This window comes from Phoenix dactylifera, chromosome 1 (assembly GCF_051530095.1).
Source record: "Phoenix dactylifera cultivar Ajwa chromosome 1, Ajwa_hap1_PhDact_Kaust_v1.1, whole genome shotgun sequence".
Lineage (NCBI taxonomy): Eukaryota > Viridiplantae > Streptophyta > Magnoliopsida > Arecales > Arecaceae > Phoenix > Phoenix dactylifera.
Genome location: NC_143190.1, coordinates 59,718,648 through 59,744,747, shown reverse-complemented (window position 1 = coordinate 59,744,747; position 26,100 = coordinate 59,718,648). Strand labels below are relative to the sequence as shown.

At 49.8% G+C, this 26,100-nt stretch overlaps 2 protein-coding genes across 2 annotated transcripts; one reads left to right on the top strand and one right to left on the bottom strand.

Moving 5' to 3' along the window:
- The first annotated feature begins 13,081 nt into the window (after positions 1-13,081).
- LOC149768799 (uncharacterized) lies at positions 13,082-14,155 on the top strand. The gene is made up of 3 exons (XM_089927921.1): positions 13,082-13,350; positions 13,540-13,864; positions 13,913-14,155. The coding sequence occupies exons 1-3, from the start codon at positions 13,082-13,084 to the stop codon at positions 14,153-14,155; spliced, it is 837 nt and encodes a 278-aa protein (XP_089784047.1).
- A 6,792-nt stretch (positions 14,156-20,947) lies between these two features.
- Positions 20,948-22,695, bottom strand: LOC103696470 (WRKY transcription factor 22-like). The gene is made up of 3 exons (XM_008778118.5): positions 22,137-22,695; positions 21,921-22,034; positions 20,948-21,839 (listed from the first exon to the last, which is right to left on the bottom strand). Exons 1-3 carry the CDS (start codon positions 22,529-22,531, stop codon positions 21,314-21,316), a joined length of 1,035 nt encoding a protein of 344 aa, XP_008776340.3. The 5' UTR covers positions 22,532-22,695; the 3' UTR covers positions 20,948-21,313.
- Positions 22,696-26,100: the final 3,405 nt, after the last annotated feature.

The window sequence follows — 26,100 nt, the reverse complement described above, 5'->3', positions numbered from 1 at the left end:
AGTTATCGGGCCTTAATGGCCCTACAGGGAGCCTCGGAGGCCATGCTGTGCAAAGCTTTCCCAGCAACGCTCCGAGGACCAGCCCGGCTTTGGTTTACCGGGTTGAAGCTGAGTACCGTTTCCTCCTTCGAGCAGCTCGGCAGGCAGTTTGCCAGCAACTTTGCTGCCAGCCCGCCCCAGCGGCAAACATCGGACTCCCTCCTTGATATAAAACAAAAGGAGGAAGAGTCCCTTAGAGAGTATCTGGACCGATTCACCGCCGCGACATGGGAAGTCCGGGAGCTTGACCAGTCAATTGCCATGTCGGCACTAAAGACTGGAGCCCGGTCTTATAGGTTCCTCTTCTCCATCGAGAAGAATTTTCCTGCGGACCTTACTGAAATGCTGGTTCGGGCGCGGAAGTACGCAAAGGCCGAGGAAGCCGTGGCCATTAGGCGGAGTGGGACCGAGCAGACTTCCAAGAAACAGAAAAGACACCGCGAGGAGCGTGGCCAGCCCAGAAGCCCGTCCCCGCGCCGAGCCAAGAATCTGCCCCGTCTGAAGAGTCCACCCCGATTACGGGGACCGCCTCAGCAGAGGTTACCACTCCGCCCGAGGTTTCCACCACGGGCTCGAGCACCCGAAGGGAGGTATGAAAACTACACTTCCCTTACTGCTCCTCGGGCCGAAATCCTCATGGAGATTGAGGGTCGGGATTATTTCTGGCCCCCGCCTCCAAGACGAGATCCTGGAGTCCGGCGTGATCCCCGGAAGTACTGCCGTTTCCATCGAGATCATGGCTATGATACGGAGGACTGCTTCCAGCTCCGGAACGAGATCGAAGCGCTCATCCGCCGAGGGGTGCTCGATCGATTTGTGCGAGGCCGGCGTGAAGAAAAGAGGCCGGTGGAGAGAGCTGCACAGCCTGAAGATTCAAACGCCAATAGGCCCATCGTCGGCACCATCAACACCATCCGAGGCGAAGTCTCGGTCGGAGAAGTTTCAGGGGAAGGTACCTCCCCGAAGCGCCTACGCACCTCGAAAACCATCTCATTCTCAGATGATGACTTGGAGGGAGTCGAAACTTCCCACGATGATACTGTGGTCATCTCTATGGTTATGAATAGATTCGATGTAAAACGCATCTTAATCGATAATGAAAGCTCGGCGAACGTTTTGTATTTTGATGCCTATTGTAAAATGGAGATGACAGAAAAGCAACTACGGAGGATGAATGCTCCGTTGGTCGGATTTACTGGAGATTCGGTCCCAGTAGAGGGCGAGGTCGATCTCCTGGTCACGGTCGGGCTCGCCCCCCCAGGAAAGTACCGTGAGAATGACCTTCCTTGTGATATGCCTGCCCTCGGCTTATAACGCCATCCTTGGAAGACCAGGTCTCAACGTTCTTCGAGCCGTGGTCTCAACTCGCCACCTGCTCATGCGATTCCCCACCAGCCAAGGAGTTGGAAAAGTTCGTGGGGACCAAGCGGTAGCAAGACGATGCTACATGGCGACCCATGAGGCGAAGCAATCGGCCGAAGTGTCGATTCCAGCAACAGACCAGCCTTCAGCTAAAACCCTGGAGGCACGGATCGGCCCTCAGAAGAATCGGGTAGAGCCCGGGATCGCCTCGTCAACTTCTTGCGGAACAACATAGATGTCTTCGCATGGTCGCCCGCGGATATGCCGGGGATAGATCCAGAGATCATGGTCCACCGGCTCCAAGTAAAGCCAACCTGCAAGCCTGTGCGACAAAAGAAGTGAGGTGCCGCTCCTGAACGACAACGAGCAGCAGCCGAGGAGGTTGATAAACTTCTCAAGGCTGGCTTCATTCGGGAGATATCCTACCCAGAGTGGCTCGCCAATGTGGTCCTCGTCAAAAAAGCTAGTGGGAAATGGCGCATGTGCGTGGACTACACCGACTTGAATAAAGCCTGCCCAAAGGACAGCTTCCCACTTCCCAGCATCGACCAGCTCGTGGACTCCACCTTGGGACATGAGCTATTGGCATTTATGGACGCCTTCTTCGGATACAACCAGATCCATATGGCGCCAGAAGATGAAGAAAAGACGGCCTTCATCACCGACGGGGGTACCTACTGCTACAAAGTAATGCCATTCGGCTTAAAGAATGCCGGAGCAACTTATCAGAGGCTGGTCAGCCGGATCTTCAAAGACCAAATAGGCCGAAACATGGAGGTCTATGTTGACGACATGTTGGTGAAAAGCAAGATGGCGCAGGACCATGTGACCGACCTTGATGAAGCATTCTCCACACTCCGAAGGTACCAAATGAAGCTCAACCCAGTCAAATGTGCGTTCGGAGTCACCTCGGGCAAATTCCTTGGCTTCATCATTACGCAGCGGGGAATCGAGGCCAATCCTGAAAAGATCCGAGCACTCCAAGAGATGACGCCTCCGAGGACAGTCAAAGAGGTACAACGGCTTACGGGCCGAGTCGCAGCTCTCGGGAGATTCATCTCCCGATCGGCCGAGCGCTGCCTCCCATTTTTTGCGACTCTTAAGAAGCCAAAAACTTCCTATGGTCGGCCGAGTGCCAGCAATCTTTTGAAGAGCTCAAGCACCTTCTTGCTTCCCCTCCCCTGCTCACAAAGCCTCGGCAGGGTGAACTCCTCTACCTGTACTTAGCTGTTTCCCCTGTAGCAGTAAGCTCGGTCCTAGTTCAGGAGGAGGGCAAGCTCCAAAAGCCAGTATATTACACCAGCCGGGTCTTGAGGGATGCTGAGACCTGATACTCCAAGCTGGAGAAGACTGTCTATGCCTTGGTCATCTCAGCTCGGGGGCTCCGACCCTATTTCCAAGCCCACATGATGGCCATGCTGACCGACCAGCCAGTAAAGCAGATCCTGCAAAGATCAGACCGCGCAGGCCGGATTACCAAGTGGGCCGTCGAGCTCGAAGAATTTGACCTCGAGTACCGACCCAGACCGGCGATCAAAGCGCAGGCACTCGCTGACTTTATAGTCGAGTGCACCATACCGGACGAGGCCGAGCCCGAACCTGAGCCTACGCCCACAGAGCAGACCCCGAGTTTGGCATGGACTTTGCACGTCGATGGCTCTTCAAACTCGGGGGTAGCGGAGCGGTTCTCATCCTCACCAGCCCGGAGGGGGTGGTTGCCGAACAAGCCTTACGCCTCGAGTTTCCTGCTTCCAACAATATGGCGGAATATGAAGCACTCGTCGCCGGGCTAAAGTTGGCCAGAGAGCTAGGAGTGAAGGAACTGAGGGCCTTTAGCGATTCTCAGCTCGTCGTCAACCAAATCCTGGGTGACTTCGAAGCCAGAGACCCCACAATGCAGGAGTATCTTCGGAAGGTACGAGACCTCACCTCGACCTTGAATTCTTTCCACATCCAACATGTCGCCAGGTCAGAGAACCTTAAAGCCGACCAGCTGTCAAAGCTGGCGTCCTCTTGCATGAGCGAGCTTCCCAGAACAGCGGCACTGGAGTATCTCCAAAAACCCAGCACGGAGGAGCTCGAGCAGGCCCTTTGCATTGAGTTCGAGCCAAGCTGGATGGACGAGCTCATCAACTATCTGCAAGACAAAGTCCTCCCCAGTGATGAACATGAGACTCGCCGAGTGAAGCGTTCCATCGCCTGGTACATATTGCACGAGGAAAAGCTTTATCGAAGATCTTTCACCTCTCCCCTCCTCAGATGTCTCCGCCCGACAGAGGCTGATTATGCAATGCGTGAAGTCCATGAAGGAATTTGTGGAAATCATCTGGGGGGACGAGCATTGGCCTATAAGATTTTGCGCCAAGGGTATTACTGGCCGACACTCCAAAAGGATGCTTTGGACCTCGTCCGAAGGTGCGACCGATGCCAGAGAAACGCCAATGTCCAACGCCGACCCTCGGCTCCATTAACCTCCATCAGCTCCCCTTGGCCTTTTGCCCAGTGGGAAATCGACATCCTGGGACCATTCCCTCTGGCGACCGGGCAAAGAAAATTCCTAGTTGTCTCCATCGACTATTTTACCAAGTGGGTGGAAGCCGAGCCACTCGCCCGGATCACCGAGCAGAAGATGCGGGATTTTGTCTGAAAGTCAATAATCTGCAGATTTGGACTCCCCCGCATCCTCATATCGGACAACGGCCGCCAGTTCGACAACCTCCGCTTTAGAGAATTCTGCTCCGAGCTTGGCATCGACCACCGCTTCACCTCGGTCGCGCACCCTCAGACAAACGGAGAAGCCGAGGTAACAAATCGTACTATTTTACAGGGACTCAAAGTCAAGCTCGACAAATCCAAAGGACAGTGGGTCGAAGACCTATACAATGTCCTGTGGGCTTACCGGACCACATTCCGTGTCCCCATCGGCGAGACTCCCTTCAATTTAACATATAGAACGAAAGCTGTCATCCCGTTGGAGATCGGACTCCCTTCTCCGAAGGTAGAACACTATGATGCCAGCTCCAACTCCTCACAGCTCAGAAACAACCTGGACCTAATCGAGGAGACAAGGGAGGCCGCCCAAGTTCGCATGGCAAGGTACCAGCAAAAGATAGCGCAGTACTACAACGCCAGAGTCAAAGTTAAATCCTTCAAAATAGGGGACCTCGTCCTTAGAAGAGCCGAGGCCTCCCGACCGACCGAGCAAGGAAAACTGGCTCCAAATTGGGAGGGACCTTACCGAATCACACGCGTCCGGCGGCCCGGAACTTACAAGCTGGAGTCTCTCGATGGGACTCCCATTCCACGAAGCTGGAGTTCTGAAAATCTCTGCGTGTACTACCAGTAGAACCCCGAGGGGTTTCCCATTTTTTAATCATAAATCTCATTGTACAACAGCTTATGTGCACTTGTTCAAATTCGCCAATTCTCCTAATGATTGTCTCATGGTGCCAGACCTGGCCCGGCTCGTCAATCAGCATAAAGCGGAGCCGGACGCCTTGACGAAATCTTGGAGCGTCAAACATCGAGCTCGGCTCGATCTCCATCAAACATCGAGCTCGGCTCGATCTCCATCAAACATCGAGCTCGGCTCGATCTCCATCAAATACCTCGACCACGGTCGGGATGCCCCGATACTTCGGGATGACGGAGCACCTACGTGGTCTCCCTGAAGATGATCGTGAGTTTGTGGGTTCGTGAGTTCGTGGGTTCGTGAGTTCGTGAGTTCGAGATGCGATCTCCATCAAACATCGAGCTCGGCTCGATCTCCATCGAACATCGAGCTCGGCTCGATCTCCATCGAACATCGAGCTCGGCTCGATCTCCATCGAACATCGAGCTCGGCTCGATCTCCTATTCGTGATCAGTGAAACATTCGTGATTGGCGACAATCTCTGATGGCGATTGGCTTCTATTATGCCGGCGTCCCTAAAGAACGGACTCCGAGCAAGAAGAGCATCCTCAAAATCGCCGAGCAAAGTTCACAGCCTCGGCGTAAGACGCCCATGGTACCAGGTACCCATTCGATTAATGTCTTCACATTATTTCATTTACTTCATTTACTTCATTCCTGATTAATTAATTACCTGAATGAAACCCCGACCAGCGTCGAGGTACCTGGTCGGGCTAATCATTGCTCGGCCTCACCCGTCCCACATGCACTGTTCGACCGCGAGCCATAGCCTAGTTTATACCGGCAGCTCGATGAATCCTCATCCCGAGCTTCGGGACATCCAACTCGGTTGTCGAAAGAAGTCCGACAATCCGCCTCGGCAACCTAAAGTCCGAGTTTTAAGTCCGAATAAAATTCGAGTTTAGTGACCTTTGGTCCTAGGGCTCGGCCGAATCCTGAGCTAAGCTCGAGAAGGCTTGCCGAGCCCAAGCATATCCTCTTAGACATAAGCATTGCGATATTGCTGGTCGAAGGTCCGAGCAGCGAAAACTCGGACCTGAGCTCGGACTGGATAAATACGCCGAGCCTAAACGCAGGTCTAACTATGTAGCGGACAAAGTTGGGGCTGCAGAGCCCAAGTCCTTGGAACCTAAAGCGGACCCAAGTGAAGAAACTTAGGTCTACCAAAAATCGAAAACACAAACCAATTACAAGTTACGAAAAAATATTTATTTAAAGGTATTCATTTAGCCCGTAGGCTAAGTACAAAGTTTGGGCTCGGCCTTAACAATATGGAGGCCATCCCAATTTACAAAAGTAAAGAGAACAGAAAAACTTTTAAGGCTCAGCTCCACTGTCCTCGGCGACTTCAGGAACGGCCAGTTCCTCTGCGATCGAGGTTCCTACCTCAGCCTCGGCGGCCTCGGGAGCAGCCTCGGCAATCTTGGGAGCAGCCTCGGCGGCCTCGGGAGCAGCCTCGGGCGCCTCGGCCGGGCCCTGGGCAGCCCCGTCAGCTGCTGGAGCTTCCGTCTCTGCCTCCGACTCCTCGACCCCCGCTCCTGGTTGAAGTAGGTTAAGGTCAAAGTTTGGAAGAAGTCTCCGCAGTTGGTTGCGGAAGTCCTTGAAGCCCTGGATGAGCCCGTTTACGCCTTCCTCTTCCAGTAAGTCGCGAAACTCTTCCGATTCACGGAAGAGTTTAACGGCGTCCTGGGCCTGCTTCCGAGCCTCCTTCTCCCGAGCCTCATGGTAGGCGGCCTTCCACTCCAAATTTTTTATTTTCCAATCGCGATCGACGAGCAAAGATTGCGCGTCGAGCAAACGGGCCTCGAGCTCTTGGGCCTTGAGGTGAGCTTCCCCCACCTCCTGCTCGCGTATAGCGAGTGATGACTCGGCCTCCACCAGACGAGCCTCCGCGGCGCGCACTTCAGATCTGACAAGTGCGTGCGCGCCCTTCTCCTCTTTGAGCTCGGCGGTCAGAGCCCGAATCTCATCCTCGGCCGCCCCCATTCTCGCCTGGAGCTCCTGGCGCTCGGCCTCGGACGCGAGACGCCTTGCCTCGGCCTCCTCGTGCCCCCGCTGATGCCTTCGGGCTCGCTCTCGATAATCCTGGATTATATGCATCAGCGTCTCCGTCTCGTGCAGATGCTGTAAAAAAGGGGCGTGAGAAACAAATTTAAAATAAAACTTGCACAAATATAGTTGCACGAACGAAGAGATGAACTTATCCGGACGGCAGAGCAAAGGGCAGAATCCATGAAGGCGCCATAATTCATGGACCGGATCTTGGCCTGGTCGGCTGAGAGCAGCGCGACCCGAAGAACCTCGCACGCTACCTGAGGGTTATCGAGGGCCGAGTCGCCCTCGAAAACCGCCCACCCGGGAGCGTAAGGCACCCGCTCCCAGGGGCCCGACGAGCCCGGAAGGCCGGCCTCGGCTGGCCTGGGCGGAGCCGACCCCGCAGCTCCTTGACTATTCCCCGGCTCGGGACTGGGGAATTGGGGTCGGACAGGCGGCCGATCTGACTGCCGCAAAGTTGGGGCGGGGCGCGCAAGCGCCAAACCCGCCGAAGAACTCCTCCCCCCTGGTCGGCGCTCGGGGCTTCCTGTCGACCAGGAATTTGCGAAATTGGCGCCGGGCACGGGAGCGCTATCGTAGCCCCACCGGAGCTCGCGCTCCTAGAACCTGGGCCCTCCCTCCGACCAGCTTCAGAATGTGCGGTGCTGGGAGCGCCCGTCTCGGCCGCCACAGTCGCCGAGACCTTCGCCTTCTTCTTCGGCTCGGTCGGCTCCCCCGCGAGCTCGGCCTCCCTCTTCTGAAATCGGGCGTACAAGACCTCGCTCTTGGTCACCATTTTCGCGATATCTGCAAGGGCGAGCAGAATTAGAACACAGACTAATAGCAGAATAAAGAAGTGACTTTCTATTATTACCCTTACCCTGAGGACGCGCCGAGCTCAGGCCAACATTCACTAAAGCGTCCTCGCTTATGAGGCCACTCAGCAGAATACCGTCCCCGAGGCTGCGAACGGTGTCAAGGATCCCCTGCTCGCGCATAGAAAGCTTGGGGACTTTGTTGACGGTCCTAAGTCGGCTCGGCCTCCACCTAGGGTCAAACCTCCATGTCCGCTCGGAGCCCAGGAGGAAGAATTTCTTCTTCCACTCATGAATGAACGATGGGGCACCCTGGAAGAGTGGCCGACCCACCCGAAGGGCGACGTAGAGCCACTCTCCGTCTCCCAGGTTCGACTTCAACACGAAAAGTCGTCGGAAAATATTTAAAGAGGTCGGAATCCCGAACGCTAAACACAGCGACAGGAAACCGACGATTGTCCTTCAGGCATTCGGAGCGAGTTGCGTCGGGACCAACTGGTACTCCGTAAGCAACTCGTTCACGAACCCGTGAAAGGAAAAATGTAGGCCGGCCCAGAGTGCCTCCACGTACACTCCGATCCGGCCTACCGGGGGATTCGTTACTCGATCCCCCAATCTCGCGGGCTCCAAACGGAACCCTCGTCGAGGAAAGAACCATTCCTCGACCATTTCAACCTCTAGCTCACTCATAGTGGACTCGATATCACTCAGACCGGGACCCATTAGGAAGAAGAAGGGTTCTGAGAAGATAGAAAAGGAAAAAAAGGGGGGGACCTGTGGAGGATGCCGGAGATAAGAAGCTTCGGACTGAGAAAAGCTGGAGGAAGAAGACAATAGGAAAGTAGCTGGAGGCCAGGTGAGGATTTATATAGATCCCTCCAACGGCCCAGATCAGTGAGAAAAAACGCTGCTCTCCGTTCAGATCACGACGCGTGTTGGCCCGAAAGACGGAGCGCCACATTCAATTCGGGCTGATGCTTCGAACACAGAAGCGCCTCGTCGGATCGTGCAGCCCTATCATGAGCCCACGACGCGAGGACGCTTCGGAGAAGGCACCCTAATAATGAGACGTTTCAGAAAAGAAGAGACGCCACCTATTAAAAGCACCTCGAAGCGCGCGATTATTCGAAACGCGCGATAATTCAAAATTTCCTTAATTTATAATGGCCCGACTAAAACTACTTTCCGCGCTCAAGTTGGTGGCCAGCTGGAACTCGGAGGTCGGGGAGTAGTGTTGGGGGGAAAACCCAAGTCGTGCCAGTTCGAAGGCGCTCGACCAAGAAGCGCCGACCAAGAAGCGCCGACCAGAAAGGCGCTCGACCAGGGAGCACCGACCAGAAAGGCGCTCGACCAGGGAGCGCCTACCAGAAAGGCGCTCGGCCAGGGAGCGCCGACCAGAAAGGCGCTCGACCAAAAGGGCACCCGACCTCAACACTCAAACTGGAGGCACCCCGCCGAGCAACTAGCTCGGCTCGGCGCCCGACCAGGTGCCGAGCCCATGCCTTGTCCAAATATTCAACCTCAGCCTAATCCCTTAGAGAATCTGACAACTAAATACCCGACCCCATCGTACTCTATTTCTGTCCTCAAGCCATTAAGGCACGTGATCTCCGCAGGCCTTCGGCACGTCCTACCATTAATGCGTGTGACCCCTGCGGACCTCCAATGTACTCAACCATTAAATGAACATGGCTCAAGATGATCTCCGGATCACTGGACCATCAAAGCGTATGGCTCTTCCTGATCACCGGTTCACTCAGCAATCAATGCACTTGCCATTTACGAACCCCAGGCCCACCACGGCCGGCGGTTCAACCACTCCAACAGGTCCGATCAACCATGACAGTTCGCTGACTCCGGTCTGATCCGGTCTTATTCTCCACAACGCCATTTAATGAGCATGATCGTGCCCAATTATCACAAAGAGACAATTCACCCTGTCACCTCTCAGGTAACATAATATCCTTCTATAAAAGGGAACCTGGGGAAGAAAAAAAACACGGACAGGAACAAACATTCTCCTCTTTTACTCCACTCATATACTAGCCCCCCTCTGACTTAAGCATCGGAGGGCCGGCGCCGGAGATTTCGGCCACCGGCTTTCTTGCAGGATCCTCCAGGAGGACGCCACCAGCCGACGCGCCGCCACCTACTGTTCCACCACCTACTAGCCTCCTCCCCTCTCGGCTCACGATCGCCCCCGGGTCCAATTTCCAGCAACAGACCGATGCCTTTTGACGCTTCAATCAGAGAGAAAACTTTGGGGAACAACAGAGAAGAGTAAAACTTAGAAAAGAAAGTAGAGTACTGTATTTTATGTGGTGTATTTTTTTTTTTTCTTCGCATAGTTGGTACATCAAATCCTTTTTTATAAATAAGAAGTTCTAATCCCATCGATGTTGGACTCTTGAGCTTCCATCCGAGGAAGACTTGTTCACCTAACGAAAGTTTTCGTTTTTTTCTCAATAGCATGTGTGAGCTCATGGTTGGAGGTCGGAGTTAGGCTGCTTCAGCCTCCACCTCAAGAGAAAGAGAGCTATTAAATTTTAAGATTAAATACTAATTTTTAAACCAGATATGTCTTAAGGGTGTTCGGAGAGAGCTATCACTTGGTGTATGGCTTGATGTTTATGAGACTTTTTCATATCAAGAAGAAGAAGAAAGACTATCAAATTCTTAGAACACGAAATGGAGAGTGAAATGAGCATACAGAGTTTCTAAAAGAAAAATAAGTCTTTACGAAAAGAAGGAAGACACGTGGCTAGGAGCTGCACCTTGCTCCACTGTGCCGGGGTGAAAGAACGAACATCCATATTGCCATCTAGAGGAATGAACCAATTCTAAGGAGCAAGCTGGGAATCCGCGCACCGACAGGCGCGTTTCGCCGAACATTTGTCCGACGCCATCGCGGACAAAACCGCCCACAAGTACGCATTGCGAGTGTGGAAAGGGATTAGACCTGGAATTTGTGAGGAGCGGCGGGCGAGCGGGCGGCTGCTTTGAGATCCATGCTAAGGGGGGTGATCTTTGGGGAATTTAGTCAAACAGTGCTGGTGGGGTGAAATGGCCGAGGCTGGGGGAGGAACGCCGGCGCCGGCGGTGTCGGCGAAGGCTGGGGAGCAGAGTAAAACCACTCCTAGGAATGCGGCTAAGCGTCCTTCGTGGGCGGAGGTGGCGAAAGGCGCGCCGAGGCAGCCGGCGTGGATCTGCCATCGGACTCCCTCCCGTGACCTGGAAGAGTTGCAGAAGAGATTCACTGAGGTAGTCGAAGTATCGGAAGAGGAACTGGAAGACGTGCGGTCGGAGTGGAGGAGCACTACAGTCCGTGTGAGAAGCTTGGGGAGGAACATTCCGGCAGATTGGGTGGCGAAGGAAATCCGGCGAGTCGGAAAGTTGAAGTATGATGTCGAATGTTTCTCTCTGGTGGACGGCATCATCGCCATTAGATTTGCTAACGAAGAGGACCGGGAGGCTGCTATGCGGAATGGTCCGTGGACAGTGGCGGGACAGCTCCTCGCTATGGATCGGTGGCGCCCCAACTTCGCCCCGGGGACCTGCGGCGTAAGGCGGGTGGTTGTTTGGCTCCGCCTCCCCGGTCTGCCGTTGGATTTCTGGAAGAAGGAAACGATATTCAAGGTTGCGGCGAGGGCTGGCATTCCCCTAGCTTTGGATGGTTACACGGAGGATAGACGGAGGTACGGGTTTGCGAGGGTGAAGGTGGAACTGAACGTCTCCGCTCCACTTGTGCTGGGAACATGGGTGTTGGGGAGACCGGCGGGTGGAGACACGAAGTTCTGGCAGGGTTTCGTCTATGAAAACCTGCCAGCCCCATGTTCCAAGTGGGGGCGGGTTGGTCATTCGGCGGCGGTTTGTGAGTTTGTGTCTCCGGTGGCGGAGGGGATGAAACTGGCGGAGTCTGAAACTGGATCTGAGAAGGCTGGCAATGGGGATGCTGCGACGGAGGTTCCTACGCAAGCCGAGAGAGGGGGAGATCGGCCCCGGGAGGAAGGTGTCTTTGGCCCATGGCTTGTGACTAATCGGATTGGGTCGACCTCGTCGGCATCCTGGAAGAAGGAGAAATCCGGCCCCGGTGCAAGGAAGGGGATGGGGCCCTCGTCGCTCGGTCCCGATCCGAGCCGGACGGAGGAAGGGTCGGCATCAACGGTCTCACCGATCGATCTTGAAGGGTGGCAGAAGCCGACTAAGGTGGCCCGCTGGAGGACGCCAGAGAAGAATGTATCGGAGGCGGGAGCGAGTCTGCTGACGGGTGAAACGAGTAAACTCGGAGCGGGCTCCGGGTCAGGTGCCGAGGCGACTCAGTGCTTGGGCCGGGCTCTGCCGAGTCTGAGCCGGATAGAGGTGCGGCCCAGTTCCAGTGGGGGAATTCGACCGAGTGGACCGGGCTTGAGCCCGCTGAAGCGTTTCAGGAGTCCGCCCAGGGCTGAACCGGTCGTGGACCCTTTCGTGGGAGCTTTAGCGACTCCAGATGGGGGGAAGGTGCCAGTCCGTGCGAAGGTGTGGTGGCCGGCGGCTGGCATCCGTTGGAGGAGCCGGAGCTCACCTTCGCCTCTTGCACCAGTGCGAGGCTGTCCTCCCCGGACGGATCAACAGCTCACGGGGGCTGATGCCGATCATCGGAACGAGCCAGCCGTGAGCACGGGAAGCCGGTTGCTCCGTTTGCTCTCGATGGAGGTGGGTCTGCCGGAGCTAGGCCGGGCGATGTCGCCGGAGAAGCACTCGGGGGAGGCGCTGGCGGGGCAGGCTAGTGGAGAGGATGGCATCGGCGGAGGCTCAAAACAGGGAGACGATTCAGCTTCGAAGGAGTCTCTGCCGTGCCAAATGGCACAGGTGAACACTGAGTCTGAAATAGCCCCAGGGAAATGGAAGTCGGGTGTCAAAGGGAATGGGGAGGAGCTCTCTAGTTGTGGAGGGAAGCAGGGTGAGTATGGCACGGGCACAACGGATAGTGCGTGCCATATGGCACAAATCAACAGTGGAGGACAGCACCTTCAAGTTTTGCTTCAATTAATGGCCTCGGCAAAGGGAGTGAGCCGTGATTCTCTTGGAGGTGCAGGATGCATGGAAGTGGATGCAGGGGAAAGTAACAGCTCCGGAGGTGTGGGCTGTGCGGGACCGATGGGTAATTTATGAAGATCTTATTGTGGAATTGCCGCGGCGCGGGAAAACCCTCATTTGCCCCGGCTCTTCGTAGGTTGGTGCAACAACACAACCCGGATGTTTGCATTCTTCTTGAGACCCGGCTTTGTGGGGCAGAGTACAGAAGGCTAGAAGGGCGATACCGAGATCGTGGGGGTTCTATGTTGTGGACTCTCAAGGATTGTCGGGAGGTATAATAGTTATGTGGGGTTTGGGGTGCTGTGCTTTGGATTGTTTCAATGTTAGTAATCAAGAGGTGATCATGGTGATTTCGGAGGGTGATAGGAGACCTTGGGTTCTTTCAGCTGTATATGCTAGCACTGACTACAGAGTTAGGAGGGCCCTGTGGGAGGAGGCCTCTCAGATGATTAGTCATGGTCATCCCATGTTGGTAGCTGGTGACTTCAACTGCATTGTTGACTCTCAGGAGAAGATGGGGGGGAATCCATTCTCCCTCAATAGGAAGATCAAAGAATTCCAGGATTTTATCTCAATCAATGGACTGATTGACTTGGGTTTCTCGGGACCTAGGTATACATGGTGCAATAATCAGTAGGGGCGGGCCCGTGTCTGGGAGAGATTAGATAGAGCTTGTGCCACAGCTGGGTGGGTTCAGTGCTTTCCAGATTATCATGTCAGACATTTGCCGAGGATCGCATCGGACCATTGTCAACTGTTGGTGAGTACTGAGGCACACATTCCAGTTTGTTCCCCTTTCAGGTTTGAGAAGATTTGGCTCAGCTACCCTCGGTCCTGGGAGATGGTGAGGGAGGCATGGAGATCCTCGATTAGGGGTGACGCCATGTACCGGGTGTCTCGCAGGTTAGAGTTGACCAGGAGGAGGCTGAGAAGGTGGAATCGGGAAGAAGTAGGGAACATCTTCAGGAGGACAGAGGAGGAGGAGGAGGCCATTTCTAGTTTACAGGCCCAGGAAGCACAGACGGGGGGGCTATCAGAGGAGGAGGTGGGGGAACTGAGATCACACCTGGCTTTACATGATTCCCTTCTAAGACAGCAGGAGACACTATGGAGACAGAAGTCTAAGGTACAGTGAATTTTAGAGGGGGATTGAAACACCAAATTCTTTCATCAGGCAACGCTGATCAGGAGAAACCAGAACATGATTAGAGCTATTAGGAGTGAGGACGGCCAGATGTCAGATGACCCTGCTATGATCCGGAGGATTGTGGAGTGTTTTTTCAGAGCGAGGTGGACAGAGCAGTCAGGAGAGGGGGGCCATGTGGAGATGGCGATGCCAGCGACGAGGGTGTCGGAGGAGGAGACTGCAGCATTGATCAGGCCGGTTTCGGTGGAGGAGATTCGGGAGGCGATCTAGTCCCTTGAGGGGGACAAGGCGCCAGGGCCGGATGGATTTCCACCATTGTTCTTTCGGAGGTACTGGTTGATAGTGGGACAGAACGTGACGACGGCCATACAACAGTTTTTCACTACAGCAGTGATGTCATCGGACTGGCAGCGCACTTTCATTACCCTTATACCGAAACGGCGGGATGCTTCTGAGCCGGGTCACTTTCGACCGATTAGCCTGTGCACCACTATGTACAAGGCTACGGCGAAGATCCTTGCCGTTAGGGTGCGGGACATTCTACCGAGGTTGATTAGTCCGGAGCAGGGAGCTTTCATAGGAGGCCGGAGCATATCCGACAATGTCATGATTGCCCAGGAGTTCATGTTTGACTTGGAGAGGGCCCCGATGAGGAGAAGCTTGATGGGAGTCAAGCTTGATATGGAGCGGGCCTACGACAGGATGCGATGGGAGTTTGTTCATCAGTCCCTGCAGGGGTTTGGGTTTCCTGAGGCGTGGATTCGGTGGATCATAGGTTGTGTTAGGTCTCCATCCTTTGCCATTCTGGTGAATGGTATACCTTCTCGCTACTTTGTGTCTGTGGGTGGGCTACGACAGGGATGTCCCCTATCCCCTCTACTATTTATCATCTGCACGGATGCACTATCCAGAGTGCTGCATCAGACTGTGCTTACTCAGGAGTTGGAGGCTTATAGGCCAGTGGTGGATGCCCCTTCGATCTCCCACCTGCTTTTCGCGGATGACTGCCTGTTGCTAGCTCGTGCGACATGCCGGGATGCTCGAGCTTTAGGTAGGATTCTACAGGACTACTGTGCCATGTCTGGTCAACGGGTTAATTTCTCGAAATCCGCAGTTTGTTTTAGCCCGTCAACCAGACAGGAGGTGAGACACTCCATTAGCGAGATATTGGGGGTGGGCGAGCATGATGGTACGATGAGATACTTGGAGGTCCCGCTCTCTGGCCGGCGATTGCGCGGGAGAGATTGTTCCTACTTGGAGGCTAGCATCAGGCAGAGGATGGAGGGTTGGCAGATGCACTCACTATGTATGATGGGGAGGGTCATTTTGGCTCGGTCAGTACTCTCTTCGATTCCCATTTATTTGCTTTCCCATTCATTCATTCCAGTGTTAGTTCTGAGGTCCATTGAGCAGCTAGTCAGAAATTTCATCTGGGGGAGGCAAGGCAGTAGAGGTGGTATTCATTTGCTGGCATGGGAGGTGGTGTGCCAGCCCACTAGATATGGAGGTTTGGGGGTGCAGTCCTTGCTGGTACGGAGGGAGGCATTAGTGGCTCGCCATGTTGCTAGGTATGTCATGGAGCCTGATAGTATGTGGTCCTCACTGATGAGGGCCAAGTATGGGGCTTTGGTTTCTGGTGTGAGAGCAGCCCGTCACCATTCTCTGGTGTGGCGGGAGATGTGTGCCAGAGCAGGGATGGTACTATCGGAGATTAGATGGGCTATTGGTGATGGTCGCTCCATTGATGTCTTGGAGGATTGTTGGGTGACCGCTGTGCCGATCAGCCGTATGCCGACCATGGTGGACTCAGTGCGACTAGCGGGCCAGAGGATCAGTGACTTGTTGGATCCAGATGAGGGCGGATGGAGGGAGGGGCTGTTACGAGAGGTGTTTGGGGCGCAGCTGGCAGAGATGATTTTGGGTCTTCCGGTGCCACTTCAGGGGGAGTCTGACAAGCTGGTCTGGGCGCCGTCGGGCCGATCACAGGTGCGAGCTAGGGATCTATATGCCCTTTTCAGTAAGGAGCCAGCTAGACGGATTGAGGGAGGTTGGATTTGGAGGATGCGGATTCATCCACGGGTGGCGCTCTTCATCTGGAAGGTGGCTTGGGGCTGCCTTCCTACCAGGAGTGTGCTAGTCAGGCGGGGCATGAGGGTCCCTCAGGGGTGTGAAGTGTGTCCGGATACCGAGGAGACCATTCGGCATGTGCTTCTGCAGTGCCCTAGGGCTAGAGAGATATGGAGGTCGTCTCCTGCTCCTATCCCTCACTCCGTAGAGACGACACAGGATCTGATACACTTACTGCGGGCCACGGTGCGGAGCCCTAGGCTTGCGGAGGAGGGGATTCTTAGGGCATACCTGGCTTACCACATCTGGTTGGATCGGAATGCTCGACTGTTCGAGGGCAGGAGACTCTCGGCGAGGATGGTGGTAGAGAGAGCTGTGCTTCAGGCCGAGGAGGTCTTTTCTTGTACTGTCATGTCTTCACTTGGGATGACTAGGGACATCTGGGGTACCCGCAGTGCTGTTTTAGCACCCAGGTTTGCCGTTATTTCTTGGATACCCCCACCCCTTGGTTATCTTAAAGTGAATTTTGATGGTAGTGCGGTGACGGACAGGAGGTCGGGAGGGGTTGGATTTGTTATCTGAGACCATTTTGGGAGTTTGGTGGCAGCGGGAGGCCGAGGCTCGACTGGCCTCACGGTTGCTGGGGCAGAGCTGTGGGCAGCTTGGGCGGGCATATCCTATGCGAGGCGGGTGCTCGGGGCCGGCCGGATGTACCTTGAGGGGGATTCCTCCATAGTCATAGACTGGATCCGGGGTGCTGATAGGTATGGAGATGGGCATCCGCTCATTCGGGAGACTCGCAGATTGGCGATGGAGATGGACGAGTTTCAGGCCGTATACATTTTCCGGGAGGCGAACAGGGCTGCAGACTAGGTCGCCTCCTATGTTGCACGACACTCCGGGGAGTTCCACTGGACATCCACAGTGGAGCTACCGCCACATTTGCATCTTTTGCTTTTTTCTGATTTAGCAGGATGTACTCACGTTAGAGCTATATGAATTGCCGTTTTAACCAAAAAAAAAAAAAATTCTAAGGAGCTTTTTGTGATGCACTTTGATAGCATCAGCCACCGTCAATTTTTCTCCTGAAAAAAGGGAAGGCTGCTTCTCCTAAAGCAAGCCCTAGAGATGGGCACTGGGCCGGGCCGCCCACGGCCCGGCACGGCACGGCACGAAGCGGGCCGTGCCTGGCACGGCCCGCCAGCTACAGTGCCGGGCCGTGCCTGGCACGGCCCCTTTGAGAGGGCCGTGCTGGGCTAGAGGGTCCTGGCCAGCGGGCCGTGCCTGGCACGGCCCGCTTCGGGCCTGGGCCAGCACGGCCCGGTCTAGGCCCGCGGGCCAAGCACGGCACGGCCCGCGGGCCAGCACGGCACGGCCCATAAGGGCCTGGGCCGGGCTGGCACGCGGGCCTGGCACGGTCCGGGCCTGGGCCCGGCTCGGCCCGATAAAAATTAATGCTTCATAAATTTTTTAATAAATTAATAAATATTGAACACTAAGAATTAATGATTTATGAATATAAAGCCACCTTAATGGTGGGGGGTTTGGCATAGACCCCTACCAGTTTATTAATTTAAATCAAAATGGTACATGAAGGGAGGTTTGGACCTTGGTCTGACCTCTAGAATACAATAAGAAACTAAGAAAGGGCCGAGGTTTGGACCTTGGTCTGACCTCCAGAATACAATAAAAGTGTACAATTATAAAAAATTAAGAATTCTTACTAATCATCAGTGATTCAGTGAATCAGTATTCACTCTTCAGTCTTCAGTCTTCAGTCTTCAGTAGTGTTTGTATCATCATCATCAGAGGATGTTGTATTATGTCCACCTTTATCTTGAAGTCTTGCCTCAGCATCCAGCCAATCCTTGAAGCAGAGAAGCATCTCCACCGTTTCGCCCGTCATCCTACTTCTCTTTTCGTCAAGAACACGCCGACCTGCACTAAAAGCGGATTCCGATGCTACCGTGGACATCGGCACAGCTAAAATATCGCGTGCAATTGCAGACATAACAGGATATTGATTTCTAACATTCTTCCACCAAGATAATACATCTAGATTCTCTATTTGATTTTCATCATATGCAGAATGAAGATCATTTCGTAAATAAAATTCTAGTTCACTACTTAAAGATGAAGAAGATGAAGAGGAACTTGAAGCATGTGTGTGTCTTCTCTGTGCAATGAATAAAAAAATAGATGACGAACGAGAACTACTAGAAGGAGAAATAGAGGTTTGTATTTGTATTCTAGATCCACGAATTTTTTCTTCATATATAGCATAAATATCATAAAGAAGTTTTTTACCTCATCTTTAGCAGATTCAGCATCTTGATTCATATTTTCAGAGTATGCATCAAGTAAAATTAGCACGCCATTTAATTTAACTCTAGGATCAAATACAGCAGCTAAGTTATGCATAGGACATATCCTGTCCCAATACTCATTCCATTTAGATTCCATTAGGTCAATAATAGGCATTAAAACATCATCATATCTATGTTCTGCAAATTTTTGACTAATTATATATGCTTGTTGTAAAAATGAACATGAAGTAGGGTAATAAATACCAGAAAGAACATTGGTAGCATTATAAAAACTAAGCAAAAAATCTTCCAAAATTTTTTCTTTATTCCAATCAGTTTCAGTCAATGTAAATCCTAATCCACGATCATTAATATATGCACTTAATAAATTTTTATATGGGTATGCATCATGTATCATGCTATATGTGGAGTTCCAACGAGTAATTACATCAAGTTTAAATTTTTTAAAACGTTTACCATGATTTATGCATAATTCCTTAAATTCTTGAAGTCTTGATCTAGAAGCATGAATAAAAGAAACTGCATTTCTAATTTTTGAAATCACATCTTAAATCATGCCCATGCCAGCTTGAACAGAAAGATTTAAGATATGACATGCACATCTAATATGCAGTAAATTTTCATCTAATATGGGATGCAATGAGTCTTTTAATAATACAACAGCAGAATTATTATTAGATGCATTATCAAAAGTAATAGACATAATTTTATCATTAATATTATATGAACATGCAGTTTGATAAATTATATTTGAAATTTGTTGCCCAGAATGTGGAAAATCAAAAGCACGAAAAGCAAGAATACGTTTATTTAATTGCCAATCATTATCAATATAATGAGCAGTAATGGCAATAAAACAATTACTACCTACAGATGCTGACCAAATATCAGAAGTTAATGAAATTTTTACATTTAAAGTAGAAAGTGTTTCAATTAAATTTTGTTTCATTGCTAAAAAATTGGTCATAGCTACTCTTCTAAATGTACGCCTACTAGTTCTTTTGTAAGCAGGTTGTAGGTTTAATTGAACATATTCTTCAAAATTAAAAGATTCACATAAACTAAAAGGTCATTCATCCTTAACTATCCATTTTACAAGTGCTTTTCTTTGATTTTCATGATTATATGCAAAATTACCTACAAGTAATCCCCCTTGTATATTAAGGGTACTTTGAGTTTGAGCATGAGAATCATGCATCCTATGACTCTCTTGATGTCTTTTTAAATGCCCTGTTCCCCCACTACTACTACAACTATAAAGTTTGGCACATTTTTTACATTTAGCTTTCCAGACTCCCTCAACCATAACTCTATCAAATTCATTCCATACAGTACTAGTCCTCTTACGAGAAGAGGTTTGACCTTCACTCGGTTCACCAGTTCTAGAGGAACTAGGAACAGGGGGGTTGGGGATTAGTTTCTTCTCCCTCAGAAACAGGAATGCCAAACTGACTTTCCTCAAAAGATGACATATCTATGATTAATTCAAAAAATAAAAACTAACCGCAAGGAGGAATTGAGTAGAGGGTCGGAGGGCAGAGGCAGAGCCGAGATTCCGAGCTTCCTCTTGTGCTCTCAACAGAAGCGACCTTCTCTTCTCAACAGAAACCTCCTCTTGTGTAGCACTTGAACAAACTAAAAATTAAATTGCTAGAAGAGCACTTTAGAAGAGAGAAATAATAGCAGTAGAGAAGGAGAGAATGAGAGGTTTGGTGTGGTGAGAATGAGGGAGGAATGGGCTATTTATAGAAGCTCAAAATTTTTTTCCCCCAAAATACCCCTCAATTCAGCCGTTATTGGACTGTTGGGAGGGGTAAAAGGGTCATTTTTACGAAAATAGCCGTTGGAAACGGCTATTTTCCTCCCCCCTCTCCAGACGGGCCGTGCCTGGCACGGCCCGTCTGGAGCCGTTACGGGCCGTGCCAGGCACGGCCCGTTTGGAGACGTTGCGGGCCGTTCCTGGCACGGCCCGTTTGCGCCCGTTACGGGCCGTGCCTGGCACGGCCCGTGGCGTGCCGTGCCCGGCCCGGCCCACCAATAGAGGGGCCTGGGGCCGGGCCGGGCTGGCCTTCCGTGCTGGACGGGCCGTGCCAGGCACGGCCCGTTTAGTTTTTGGGCCCGGGGGGCCTGGGCCGGGCCGGCCCGGCACGGCCCGTTGCCCACCTCTAGCAAGCCCGGGGAGGAGCAACAAGCGTAATGCTAAGCATTAAAAATTATGCATCACATTCATAAGGTTTCGATGTGCTGTGTCATGTCAATGTTTATGTTTAATTATGTGGCAAAATAAAATTAAAAAAAAAATCAGATCCAGCATGATTCGAACAAACCAATATTGCACACAATCATCACGAACACATTGCTAATATACGTACCGCGATAAACCCATACTCCTCCCAGGCTTGAATCAACTAAATACTAGGTAGATCACTAAGCTCAGCTGGTAATCTTTCATAATTTGCTACGATCGTAATATATCCACTTGCTGTCCAATCACTGCTATGAAGTCCCATTCAATCTATAGTTCGGTAGAATAAAATAACTCTACCAAGTACCAAACGATGCTCCACTTTTTTGAATAAAAAAAAAAGAGAGAGATATGCATGCACTATGATTGCTTAAACTACAATATTGGAAACACTTCATTCAAGATTGAACTCGGAATCTTGGATTGTTTAGCAAATTGTATGACCACTTGAAGAAGCACGAATTTATCAATATCAAACACTCATCACCACAATCACTAATATATAAAACTTATCTTTTAATAAAAAAAGGACAAATACTACAAGGAATAAAATTGGGAGCTGGAGGTAAAGATTATTTGGCAGGTCATCATCATGTTTTGATTCATACCAGTTTTGCTATAGCTAGACTTTTTAGATATTAAATAAAAAGAGAGCATCACGATATATTGGCCGCCGCCCCCGCGTTAGATATTTTTGTCTCTTTCCCTCTAAACAGCAAAAGGTCAAAAATATCTTAACGGTGATGACGCTGTAATTCTGGCAAACTTATGATGCTTCCAAGCCTCTCTCTAACTCCCCCAAGCTGCCGCCGCTGCGTCGCCGTTTGCCATCCAAGTGGAAGCAAAGAAATGCTCCGCGAAGCCACCTTCGTCAGCGTAGAAGCCCGAGATGGCCGGCAACTTGGCGGCGCCCCTCCTCCCACCACCCTGTTCAAACTCCAAGAAGAGCACGTCCTCCTCCCCCACCATCTGTATGTCTGCCACGGTCAACACCTCATCTTCCTCCTCGTCTTCCTCCTCCTCGCCCTTCCGCTGCCGGAGGTGCTCTTCCTCCACGTACGATGACGGTGGGCTGGAGGGCGGCATCCGATCCCCGTTTAGACCGCCGACTGAGGCGGAGGGGAGGGTGGTGGCGGGCGCTGGGGGAGGGGGGAGCTTCTGGCGGGTGCTTCCGGCGAGGGAGTTGCGGTGGGTGGGAAGGGGGTGGTTGTGCTCGGCGGTGTAGGTGACGACGAGCATCGCTGGGTCGATCTGGCTCCTTTCCACCTGCTTCCTCGCCAAGCACCCTCTTGAGCTGCTGCACCTGTAATATCCCCTGTTTTCCCTCCAAGTTAGAATGCTTAAGCATAACGAGACAGAGTTTGAAGAGAAGGAGGAGAGTTTTTATAGTCCATACCGTGGATATGGGGAGCCTTTGATGGGTTTCTGGCCGTATTTGCGCCAAGCCCACATGTCGGAAGAGAGGCCGTCGGCGGGGACATGGCAGACCACCCTTTTTTGCTGGTCCTTCCTGTTTTTTATCCCTCAAATACGTTAAATATAGACGGATGTTGCTCCTTTTCCGTTTGCTTAAAGGGAAGATTGAGTGTTGAGAACTAAATTAAAGATCTACCTTCTTTTGGAACGAGGGGTATTAGCTAACGGCCGTTGAGGCGGACTTGGCTGTTGTTGTTGGGTTTGATAAGGATCATCCACGTCAGGGGAGGAGGATGGTCTACTCTGCTGTGGGAAGAGCAGGGATTGCTGCTGCAACGGCTGCTGATGGGGTTTGTGGAAGAAGGGCTTGCACAGATCTTCCAGCCCACGGAGAGCTGTTTCCGTGTCCGTGATGTCAGGCAAGCCGAAAAGGAGGTCTTTTTCTCCGTCTACTTGCTCCTCCTTTAGGACCAGAGGAGGGAAGGAAGAGAAGGGATCTGTTATGGCCGCCGTCGATGTGGTCGTCGTTGATGGTCTTTTGAAGCGGCAGCCCCTCACGACTGCCTGAAGATCCCAGTTATCGACGTCCATGGATTTGGACTGCTAATGACTTCTTAGGACTTCAATGGAGCTTTATTCAGGCATTAGAAGGAGAGGTTTAGGACTTAAGGCCTGGAACGAAGGGGGAGAGGAGACGAGAGGGTGGGGCGCTCAAATTTCTGCAAGGCCGTGAGGTGGGCAAGATTTTTAGATATAAAGAAAGAGAGCGAGGCGTGGGAATTTATCCAAATGGGTTCAGTGCTGCTTCTGGTTTTCCAAGATGTGAGTGGTGAGAGATCTCCAAAATCCCGAAACCGCTTTTTTGGTACACCGCGTCGTTCGGTGCAACTTGACTTGCGTAAAGGTCAAAGAAGTGAGAAATCTTTTTTCTCATTTTCCTTTCTCTATATCTCAATTAATTTTTTTTAAAAAAAATCCTTCTGGCCTCGTCACCCACCCCTCTTCAGTCTCTAGCCGGGTTAGTTTCGTTTCCTTGGTTTGACTGCCACTAGATTAGGTTTCATCTTAGTGAACCAATCTAATCCTTAATTATAGTCGTCTGCATGTGGGCAACAGGGATACAACTTAGACAACCAAGGCCAATTTTAGATATTTCAACTAAATCTAACCGAATATTCTATTTACATTGTAACAGAGTTTAATCCAAGGATTAACGCGGATATTTTTTTTAAAAAAATAGAGGACTAATCTGCAATTTTAGAGAAATACATGGATGGAAATGTAAATAAGCCAATATCTAATTCCAGACAAACCATGAGACGTGGTCATGGATTACCATACTTTGATTCCTGAGTTTCTGGAAAAGATATCTGAGTCTCTTTTTTTGCATTTTCTAGGCTAGATATTCTAACCTTGAATTCCTTATTTTCATGTTTTAACATAGATATTTTTATATTTAATTGATAACTTATTTCCTCCAGCTGCAGTTAGTGTCTGTACTGTTTTTTGGAAATAAGTTGTTGGGATAAGTCCTTCTTGGATGCAGTTCATATCTGCACCACTATCTATTAATGCCTTAGCATTTTCTAATACAAAATCCTTATTGATTACTAAGTTTATCTTTATATACCATTTTTGGTATGTTATTTGATTCAATATGTTTAAGTATTAAAGAAGATCCTAAATGTTATAGGTGTGGTAGATTTGGACATTATGCTAATCGATGTTCAATGAGAAGGAAAATTGATTCCTTAGAAGTAGATGAAAATCTGAAAAATCAGTTAATGAAACTTATGATAAATTCATCTTCAGAAGAAGATAGTAACTATTCAAGTTCATCGGAAGATGAGATCAATGAAGTTATATCTTCATCAGCAGAAGAACAAATAAGATCAGGAAAAGAATGTCAATGTAATATAGTTCAATATAACAAAGATTATTGGAAATCTTTGGTGGGAATGAAATCTTCAAATGTTTGAGAAAATATTAAGACATCATCTATATACACAATTATGTATGATATGTCATGGAAAATTTCATGCATAATTCTCTGAAATTCAGAGGGTGCATTTTTTAATCCAAAGGGCATTACGTTCCATTCATAATGACCAAATGGTACTGTAAAAGCAGTTTTGTATCTATCTGATTCTTTGATCTGAATTTGCCAATATCCTGATTTTAGGTCAAATTTTGAAAAGATAGTTGCCTTATTTAATCTATCTAACAAATCTTTTTTATTTGGTAAGGGATACCTTATCCATTTTAGTACTTTATTCAAAGGTTTGTAATTAATTACTAACCTCGGACTTCCTCTTTCCTTTTCTGCATTTTTATTGACATAAAAAGCAGTACAACTCCAAGGAGAAGAAGATTTTCTTATTAGCCTTCTATTGAGAAGTGTTTCTATCTCTTTTTTGCATAATTTGAGATATTCTTGATTCATTTGTGTTGGCCTAGCCTTAGTGGGAATATCTTGTTCCTTAAAGGATTCTTCATAAGGTAGACTGACCTGATGACTTTTTCTATTCCAAAAAGCATTGGGTAATTCATTGCAAATTTCATTTTTGAATTGCTTTTCTATTATTTTGATCCTATTTTGATTATAAGGATCTTTCAATTTTTCTTCTATATTATAAAAGTCTACTTCCTCCTTTAGAAAGTTTAATTGATTTTCCTTTTTCATAAGGATGTCCTTGATTTCATTTATCATTTTAGTGTGCGGATCTGTTATAAATGGAAATATTAGCTTCTTTCCTTGGTTTTCTGCATAGATTCCAGTGTTATCTATTTTAGTGATTGGCATGATATCATTAAGGAAAGGAGTTCCTAGAATGATATCTTGTGTTAAGTTTTTTATTAAAATAAAAGATGTTTCAATACAAACATCTTGATTGCAAATGTGTGCTTTTGGTATTTTATATTTAATTGATAACTTATTTCCTCCAGCTGCAGTTAGTGTCTGTACTGTTTTTTGGAAATAAGTTGTTGGGATAAGTCCTTCTTGGATGCAGTTCCAACTATTGCGGGGAGAGGGCAGGAGGAGCTCCTGAATAAACTCAGATGCGGAAGAAGGAGGATGAAAACACAGAAGATTGAAGGAAAAAGTGCTTCATTTCATATTTTTTCGCTTGCCTTGGACATACCCCAAGGATGGCTTTTATAGAGGAAATAACCCAGAAACCATTCTTACAAAACCTTACAAAACCATGGGTGCACACGGATTTACAAAACCAGGGGTGCACACAGATTTACAAAACCAGGGGTGCACACAGATTTACAAAACTAGGGGTGCACACAGATTTACAAAACCACTAGTAAAAGTAACAAGACAGAATCAAACTGTTGGTGAACCCATCATTTGTTCACTGTGTACAAAAGGTGTCGGTGAAGTGATTTCTTCACGGGTGTACTATCCAGAGCTTGACGTGACCACTGTCTTTCCTTTTTCTGTTTGTGGGACAGATTTTACTGCTCCCTTTTGTCCAGGTCTTCTGGTAAGAATTGTTTGCCATACTTCCTCCATTGGAGTAGGGGTATTCTGAACTTCTAGATCTTCATTTGGATCTTGGGCTTCTCCTGCTAAACATTCATAAGGATTACTTGTATTCTCAGGAGTATTTGATGAAGATTGTTGGGATGAGGCAGATTTCATGGATTTATCATCAAATGCCTCAAAAAATTCCCTCTTAATTCTTTCCAGGCATTTTGCCTTTACCTCTTCTTCAGATATATTAGGATATCTCCTGAATATTCTCTTTGATGGTAGTTATTATACCATCTAATTTGTCGTTGGGCATTCCTACCCACCATTTGTAGAGAGCATTTCTCTTTAAAACTGGGATATTGTTGGAGTCAAATCCGGTAGATAAGGTCCATTTCCAGATCCATGGAATCTTGTTCTCTATGAAATACATCATAGGACAGGTAGCAGTACAAATCTGATCATCGGTCATTTTATTAATGACTGGATGTGTATCCACCCATTCTTCAAAAAGACTGAGTAATTCTTTAGGTAAGATTCTTATGTCAGGACCGAAGAATGTCCACCATTTGTTGAACCAAACCGGAACGGGTTTGGCCAGAACATCAGGATGTACCTGCAGAAACCAAGAGTGTTTTCTCTTGGGATTTTCATAGAAAAATAGGTTAGTGAAAGCCTC

Bases quoted from the DNA above. Each gene is read 5' to 3' on its own strand.
- LOC149768799 (XM_089927921.1), top strand. From the start codon at position 13,082: ATGGTGATTTCGGAGGGTGATAGGAGACCTTGGGTTCTTTCAGCTGTA. The intron at 13,351-13,539 runs GTATACATGGTG...TTCCCCTTTCAG, and splicing joins TTGGGTTTCTCGGGACCTAG to GTTTGAGAAGATTTGGCTCA. The intron at 13,865-13,912 runs GTACAGTGAATT...TTCTTTCATCAG, and splicing joins TATGGAGACAGAAGTCTAAG to GCAACGCTGATCAGGAGAAA.
- LOC103696470 (XM_008778118.5), bottom strand. From the start codon at position 22,531: ATGGACGTCGATAACTGGGATCTTCAGGCAGTCGTGAGGGGCTGCCGC. The intron at 22,035-22,136 runs GTAGATCTTTAA...GATAAAAAACAG, and splicing joins ACCCCTCGTTCCAAAAGAAG to GAAGGACCAGCAAAAAAGGG. The intron at 21,840-21,920 runs GTATGGACTATA...GAGGGAAAACAG, and splicing joins AAAGGCTCCCCATATCCACG to GGGATATTACAGGTGCAGCA.